Source organism: Chrysemys picta, unplaced genomic scaffold (genome assembly GCF_011386835.1).
Source record: "Chrysemys picta bellii isolate R12L10 unplaced genomic scaffold, ASM1138683v2 scaf799, whole genome shotgun sequence".
NCBI lineage: Eukaryota > Metazoa > Chordata > Testudines > Emydidae > Chrysemys > Chrysemys picta.
In genome coordinates this window covers 1-6,726 of record NW_027053506.1, presented here as the reverse complement: position 1 = coordinate 6,726, position 6,726 = coordinate 1, and the positions used below count along the sequence as shown (strand labels likewise).

General features: G+C 61.6%; 3 protein-coding genes across 3 annotated transcripts; all 3 read left to right on the top strand.

Annotated features, from left to right (window-relative positions):
* The first annotated feature begins 415 nt into the window (after window positions 1-415).
* On the top strand, window positions 416-3,484 carry LOC135979384 (uncharacterized). The gene is made up of 3 exons (XM_065579768.1): window positions 416-543; window positions 2,526-2,773; window positions 2,938-3,484. The coding sequence occupies exons 1-3, from the start codon at window positions 416-418 to the stop codon at window positions 3,195-3,197; spliced, it is 636 nt and encodes a 211-aa protein (XP_065435840.1). The 3' UTR covers window positions 3,198-3,484.
* A 737-nt stretch (window positions 3,485-4,221) lies between these two features.
* Window positions 4,222-4,974, top strand: LOC135979386 (kinesin-like protein KIF21B). Its single transcript, XM_065579769.1, has 2 exons — window positions 4,222-4,430; window positions 4,893-4,974. Exons 1-2 carry the CDS (start codon window positions 4,234-4,236, stop codon window positions 4,972-4,974), a joined length of 279 nt encoding a protein of 92 aa, XP_065435841.1. The 5' UTR covers window positions 4,222-4,233.
* A 261-nt stretch (window positions 4,975-5,235) lies between these two features.
* On the top strand, window positions 5,236-6,711 carry LOC135979387 (kinesin-like protein KIF21B). The gene is made up of 3 exons (XM_065579770.1): window positions 5,236-5,242; window positions 5,605-5,772; window positions 6,246-6,711. Exons 1-3 carry the CDS (start codon window positions 5,236-5,238, stop codon window positions 6,566-6,568), a joined length of 498 nt encoding a protein of 165 aa, XP_065435842.1. The 3' UTR covers window positions 6,569-6,711.
* Window positions 6,712-6,726: the final 15 nt, after the last annotated feature.

Genomic DNA, 6,726 nt, shown 5'->3' with positions numbered 1-6,726 from the left:
CTCCAGCCTGTAGATCCAGGCTGCCACCTGTACTCTGGGGAGAGGCACCAAGGGTGGATCTTGGTGAGGCTGCTGGGCAGGTTGTAGACGGGTTGTAGCCCTGGCATCCACATGTGATCATTCCTCAGCACACCCTGATTGCATGACTGCCGATTCCTGTTATTGTCAGAACTCGCATACTCGGCCATGGTGCTTGTCGCGACCAGCACTGGCCTCTGGCTTCCTGCTGCTGTGAGTTCCCCAGGTTGATTTGGTGAGACAGTAATGTGCTCTGAGCAGCATGGAGTCTTCAGCAGGCGGGCACGTGTGTGTCATGGGCAAGGGGACCGGAGAGTTTCTGGGCCCAGTCCCCCACTCGCTCACCCCTCGTCTGTAAATGCGCCGCTGCCTCCCGTTCCAGAGGCAACTTCTGTACATGGACAGCGGCCCCAAGCAGCAAGAGCTGTACCCGTGCGAGTGGGTGCACAACGACTTCCACTTCGACAACGTCCTCTCAGCCATGATGCCACTCTTCACTGTCTCCACCTTCGAGGGCTGGCCCCAGTGAGTCCGCCGGGGGGAGCACGCAGCATGGGGGCCGGGCACTGGGTCAGGCTGCACGGGGGGAGATCCCAGCACCCCACTGGCGCTGCTGCCTGGCTGGGGAATGCCATGCCTCTCTCTGTCTGCTCTCTGACACCTTCACCGACACATCCAGGCTTGGCCACCACACTGGGAGCCCAGGATGGTTCCCATAAGCCAGGCTGCACAGACCACTAACTTAGGGTTACCATATTTCCACAATCAAAAAAGAGGACACTGGGGGGAGGGGGAAGTCCCGCTCTAGCCCCGCCCTGCCCCCATCCACTCCAACCCACTTCCCACCCCCTGACTACTCCCCTCAGTACCCCCAACCCCCCCCCCGCTCCTTGTCCCCTGACTGCCTCCTCCTGAGAACTCCCAACCCTAACTGCCCCCATAGGACCCTACCTGTCTCCTGACTGCCCCAACCCTTATCCACATCCCCACCCCAGACAGACCCCCGGGACTCCCATGCCCTATCCAACTGCTCCCCGCCCCCTGACAGGACCCCCAGAACTCCCGACCCATCCAACCCCCTCTGCTCCCTGCCTGCCTCGACCCCTCTCCACACCCCTGCCCCCCTGACAGCCCCCCCAGAGCCCCTGACCCATCCAACCCCCGCCCCGCTCCCTGTCCCCTGACTGCCCCCCTTCTCCAACTCCCCGGCCCCCTTACCGTGCCGCTCGGCTTAGAGCAGATGTCTGGCTCCGCCCCGCCCAAGTGGCGTGCTGAGACTGTGGAGGAGGGGGGAAGCGGGGGAGGGGCTCTGGCCACCGCTCTGGGCTCCACCGCAGAGATGGCTGTGTTTCAGTGGTGCTGTAGTTTGTGGGTAGGATGCAAGGGACTATGGCGAGGTAGGCTGTTAAAGGGCTGTATGTCATGTCTGAACAGGGAGAAGGCTTCAGGGTATGTTTCGGAGCTGGGAAGGCACCTCCTGCTTTATATCCCTGTCCTGTGTGGCATATCCGACATCCTGCTTCATGCTGAGCTTGGCTGGACTGGTTTCCCATGAGCACCAGCCCTTAGGCAGCCAGAGGTTGCTATTGAGCTGAGTCATGTATCTCCCCAGCCCGAGAGGAAGGATGGCCCAGTGGTCATGGCACTGGCCTGGGACTTGGGAGCCCTGTGGTCAAGTCCTTGCTCTGCCACAGACTCCCCGTGTGACCTTGGGCAACTCCCTTAGCCTCAGGGCCTCAATCCCCAGCTGCCCAGCCGGGGTCAGAGCACTGCCCTGCCCCCTGGGGGTGCATGAGGGTAAATGCATTAAACTGGGAGGTGCTCAGCTCCTGCCATCATGGGGCTCAGATCAGTACCTTACCTGAGTAAAAGGCACCAACAGCATGTCAGCTGCTCCCTGTTTCTGCTGTCCCCCGAGCACGGCCTTCCCACGGGCACGCTTGCCATTTTTTGAGTCTCCGCCTTTTCCCTGCTCCTCTTGCTGTGACCCATCTTTAAGGTGACCATATTTCCCAAAGGGAAAACAGAACACCCCGTGGGGCTGGCCTGAGCCCCTCCTCCTCCTCTCCCCCCCCCCCACGGGGCTGCCTCGAACCACTCGCCTGAGTCCCTCCCCCCATGTGGGGCTGGCCTGAGCCGCTCACGCGAGCCCCCCTCCCTGTGCAGAGGGTAGGCAGGGCTGGGGCGAGCAGCAAAGCACATACGGGATAGGCCGACTATTTCCCAAAGGCTGGGGCCAGCGTCGCTGCTCACCCGAGCCCTGCCTGCCCCCCGCTGGATCCCGGCCTCCCCCCCACGTTCCTCTGCACCCCACTTTCTTGACAAAACTGGGTGTTTGTCCCGTTTGCCCTTGGAGACAAATGCCCACTTTTGCCAAAAAAAAGTCGGGACGCCCGGGACATGGCTTAAAAAAGGGACTTGTCCCAGCCGAAACGGGACGTAGGGTTACCCTACCCATCTTCCTCAGTATGGCGCCATTGAGCACGTGGCCGGGTGAGTTTGGCCAGGGCTGACCGACGCTGTGGCTTTGCCCTCTCTGCATCTCCCTTTCTCCTCTCCCCGCAGGGCAAGCGTGTGATCGGGGAGGACGGCGCCGAGGGCTACAGTGACTTGTTCCAGGAGAACGCCATGCTCCAGAAGGAGAACGCCACCTTGCGCATGAGGGTGAAGGCCATGCAGGAGGCCATTGATGCCATCAACAGCGAGGTCACCCACCTGATGAGCCAGGAGGCCAATTTGATACTGGCCAAGGCAGGTGAGGATGGGCACCTCCGGAGAACGTGTATGCGAGGTGGGGCATGCGGATCGGTCCCACGAAAATTACAGTCACCCCAGAGCTCAGGTCCAAGGGCAGCTGAGTGGCAGCCCAGCTGCTAGGTGTTTCTGATCTAGTCCGTGATCCTAATTCTGTCCCTCCAGGTGACGGCAACGAGGCCATCGGCGCCCTGATCCAGAACTACATCCGGGAGATCGAGGAGCTCAGGTGGGCGTGGGTCACGTTCTCTCCTTCCGCCCGTCTGGGGGGGCCACGTATCGCGTGCAGCTTGAGAGGACCTGCAAAGAGGCAGTGCGGGCTAGCGGGGGGGCTGCTGACCTGGGGCTCTGGAGGCCCAGATTCCCTCTCTGGCTCTGCCGCTCCCGGCTGGGTGACTGGTGCCGCGGGCACTGGGTTCAAATAGTAGGCTGGCATCGCAGCTCTGCCAATGACCTCGGGCAAGTCACTTCCCCCTCTCTTGCCTTTGGTCTGATGCGACCATTTAGATTGTCGGTGCTTTGGGGCAGCGCCCGTCTCACGGGTGTGTGCAGCACCTGGCACAACAGGGCCTCGATCCCGTCTCTCTCGGTGCTGCTGAAATATAAATAAAAGCCCCACATTCGAGATGGAAATGTCTCCATCCTGTAGGGCGTCCTGTCCGGCCCTTGTGCTCCCAAGCTTTCTCTGGAGCCTTGGCTGATCCAGACTTAAATGCCTCCCAATGGTGCATTGAAATGCAGTCTGATAGCTAGTGCTGCTCATATGTGGATTTCGTGCTGGAGAAACTGACAACCCTGGAGACAGGAATCCCCTCGCTCGTTCTGGGCCAGATTCTCAGCTGGTGTAAAATCAGCGTTGTCCCACTGGGGTCCCTGGAGCAATGCCGATTTACGCCCCTCCCGCTGAGGATCCAGACCCCGTCCGTAATGCTAGAAAACAGAGGTGCCCCACCGTGTCTAGCGCAGCCGCTGCTGAAGATTAACCCTTAGGCTGCCATGTCAGCGTATCACCGTGGCTGTTGAGAACTGGCTGTCGGCCATAGGGTTGCTTCTCTCCCGTTAGCGTTCAGACCTGGTGGGAAGCCCTGGGGCCTTTGTGACGTGGCCTGGGCTGCATTGCCATCTAAGTGAAGGCACTAAATCCATGAAGTGGCATCTGCTGTGACTCTTTGCTCCCTCGAGAGGCATGCAGATGGTTAGTGGTGGCCATGCCAGCTTTCCTTCCCTGCGATGTCCTTCTGCAGCACCCCTCCCCGGGAGCAGAGCCCTGAGCCCCTTTGTCCGAGCTGAGCGAGGGCAGTTCAGGTTCCAGACACACACTCTCCCGGTCACCCCTCCTTAGAGGTTGGGGGGAGGGGGTGTCTTTTCCCCTGGGGTTTTTGGACATCTGCCCAGGGCAGCAGATCTCCGTAACCAAAAGCCCCTCCGATCCCCAGGACAAAGCTCTTGGAGAGCGAAACCATGAACGAGTCGCTCCGCCGGAGTCTGTCGCGGGTCTCCTCCAGGCCCCCATACTCCCTGGGCTCATCTCCAGGCCCAGGCCTGGGGGCACTCAGCAGCCCCGTGGTCTCCATGGAGGCAGAGGCCACCGAAGTCCTCCGGCGGGCCAAGCAGGACCTGGAGCGGCTGAAGAAGGAGACCAAGCAGCGGAGGAAGAGGTGATGGCCAACTCCTTGCTGGGAACAGAGGGGCGGGGGGGTCTGTTCTGGGTGCTCCCACCCCTGGCTCTTCATTATTATGGCAGGACCATAGTTATTGGGATGCCCACTTCTCCCTTGGCTTCCAGCCCTGGCACCCTCCAGCCCCCATCAGCCCTGCTGGTCCAGACATTGTCCTGCCCCATCCCTGGGAAGCCAAAGCCATACAGCAGAGAATCAGGACTCCTGGGTTCTTTTCTCAGCTCTGCCTCTGACGTGCCACATGACCTTGGGTGAGTCCCTTCCCCTCCTTGTGCCTCAGTCTCCCCATCTGGTAACACTGCCTGGCCCGTCTCTCTGGAGGGCAGTGAAGCTGGGTTCCTGAAGGGCTCTGAGATGGAGGGTGTTGGGGATGTATGGTCTAAGGGGACCATGTGCCAGGGCTCCCCTGTCACCGCGGTTCATCCCGTCTCTTCCTGGCAGCCCGGAGAAGGAGGCCTTTAAGAAGAGGCCAAAGCTGCAGCAGGAGAACGGGGAGGAGACTGACGAGAACGAGGAGGTGTGAGAGGCTTCCCCCGTGGAGTGGGTGGTGGGAGCCCGATTGCTAGCCAGAATGCCAGTGGCCTTCTCTGTGCCTCGCCCGTGGTTGGGGCAGCTGTGTCCTGCCGCACCCAGGGAGGTGGGGCAAAGCCCAGCCTGTCTGTGGGAATCGCAGGGGATCCGGGGGGCAGGGGCAGGGTCCATGACCACCCCCCCGTAGGGCAGCCAGTCTGCTGCTGTTTGGCCCCGCCTAGGTGTGGAGAGTGGGAGCAGGGCATGGCCGAGGATGGTGGGTAAGACAGTCCCCTCTGCCCCCTGGCAGTGCCCTGTGCCATCTGACACCCTGGCAACAGGTGGGGCAGGACAACTAGCCACAGGCCTTTCCATGCAGCTGGGCTTTGTCCTGTGAACTGTGTCCCCTCTGCCCCAGCCGTTCCGGAGGTTCTCATCAGGTCCTTCATTTTCAGCTGCCATCTCAGCGGGGAGGGTCGGGGGAGCTCCCCAGACATGGCCCACTCCCTTTGCACACAGGGATCAGCCCTGCCCCTGGCCCCGGGTCAAACGTCCTCTCTCCTGCCTCTGCCTGGCACTGGTTTACGAGGCAATCGCTTTAATTCACCCACATCTGGGGGTGGCGGATGGGGAGAGGCCTGAGCCCCTGCGACGATAAGAGAGGGGCCGAAGGCTCCTGATCTCTGCCCTAACCCTGCGCTTGTTTCCCAGGAGGAGGAGGAGCGGGAGGAGAGTGGCTGTGAGGATGAGGACGAGGATTCGGGCAGCGAGGAGAGCCTGGTGGACTCGGACTCCGATGCGGAGGAGAGGGGTAACTTGGAGGGCACGGCGCCCAGTTCTGCGCTTAGGCTGGGGCCGGGGATATCTGCAGTGACTCAGGGCTGTGCCCCTTTTGGGGAGGCGGTAGGCGGCTGCAGTGGGCCTGTAGGGTGAGCTGGGCAGGTCTTGGCTGGAGGTGCACGAGGTGCCAGTCAGGGTGCTAAGGTGGTCCGGCTCAGCTGGTGCTCAGTGGCACAGGCCTGGCTGCCAAGCTCTGTCCCTTCCTCCTCAGCCCCCCGCATTCGCCTTCGGGTACCCAGGCAAGGCTAAGACCGCAGGAGCGAGATGCCATCCCCTCTGAGTCCTGCCTCATCTGCCTCCTTTCCTCTGCAATGCCAGAGTCCATAGGGGACCCGTGAGCCAGGCACTGCCCCTCCCCTCTCCAGGCCGGCCCAGGGCTGCCTGGCTCTCTCCTCCTGACCTCCCCGGGGCTGCCTGGCTGACTGACTCTCCCCCCACCTCTAGTGGTGAATTTCCAGGCTGATCTGGCCGACCTGACCTGCGAGATCGAGATCGAGCAGAAGCTGATTGAGGAGCTGGAGAACAGCCAGCGGCGCCTGCAGACCCTCAAGCACCAGTCCGAGGAGAAGCTAATCCTGCTGCAGAACAAGATCCGCAACACCCAGCTGGAGAGGGACCGGGTGCTGCAGAACCTCAGTACGGGCAGTGCCCCCTCCACCCCCCGGCTCATCCCACCGCACGGGTCCTCTGAGCCAGCGCTGGCAGGAGAAACCCTGGGGTTCTCCCGGCGCCCAATGAGGCCCAAACTGGGCCCTGTCCCTGTGTAAGGGGACTGTTGCCCCCTTACTAACACTCAGTGGGGGGGTTTTGGTTGGCTGCTCCCAGCACTAAAAGGGGAGGGGTCGATGGCAAATCAGGAGCCTGAGACTGACAGTCCCCAGGGACAATGGGGAGAGGCCAATGCTCCAGATCAGCCTGATTGACA

What these genes read in the sequence shown, in the direction of transcription:
- LOC135979384 (XM_065579768.1), top strand. Translation starts at nt 416, where the DNA reads ATGGACAGCGGCCCCAAGCAGCAAGAGCTGTACCCGTGCGAGTGGGTG. An exon ending in ACCTTCGAGGGCTGGCCCCA is followed by an intron (nt 544 to 2,525) that starts GTGAGTCCGCCG and finishes GAGTTTGGCCAG; the next exon opens with GGCTGACCGACGCTGTGGCT. An exon ending in TTTGATACTGGCCAAGGCAG is followed by an intron (nt 2,774 to 2,937) that starts GTGAGGATGGGC and finishes CTGTCCCTCCAG; the next exon opens with GTGACGGCAACGAGGCCATC.
- LOC135979386 (XM_065579769.1), top strand. Translation starts at nt 4,234, where the DNA reads ATGAACGAGTCGCTCCGCCGGAGTCTGTCGCGGGTCTCCTCCAGGCCC. An exon ending in ACCAAGCAGCGGAGGAAGAG is followed by an intron (nt 4,431 to 4,892) that starts GTGATGGCCAAC and finishes TCTTCCTGGCAG; the next exon opens with CCCGGAGAAGGAGGCCTTTA.
- LOC135979387 (XM_065579770.1), top strand. An exon ending in CTCCGATGCGGAGGAGAGGG is followed by an intron (nt 5,773 to 6,245) that starts GTAACTTGGAGG and finishes CCCCACCTCTAG; the next exon opens with TGGTGAATTTCCAGGCTGAT.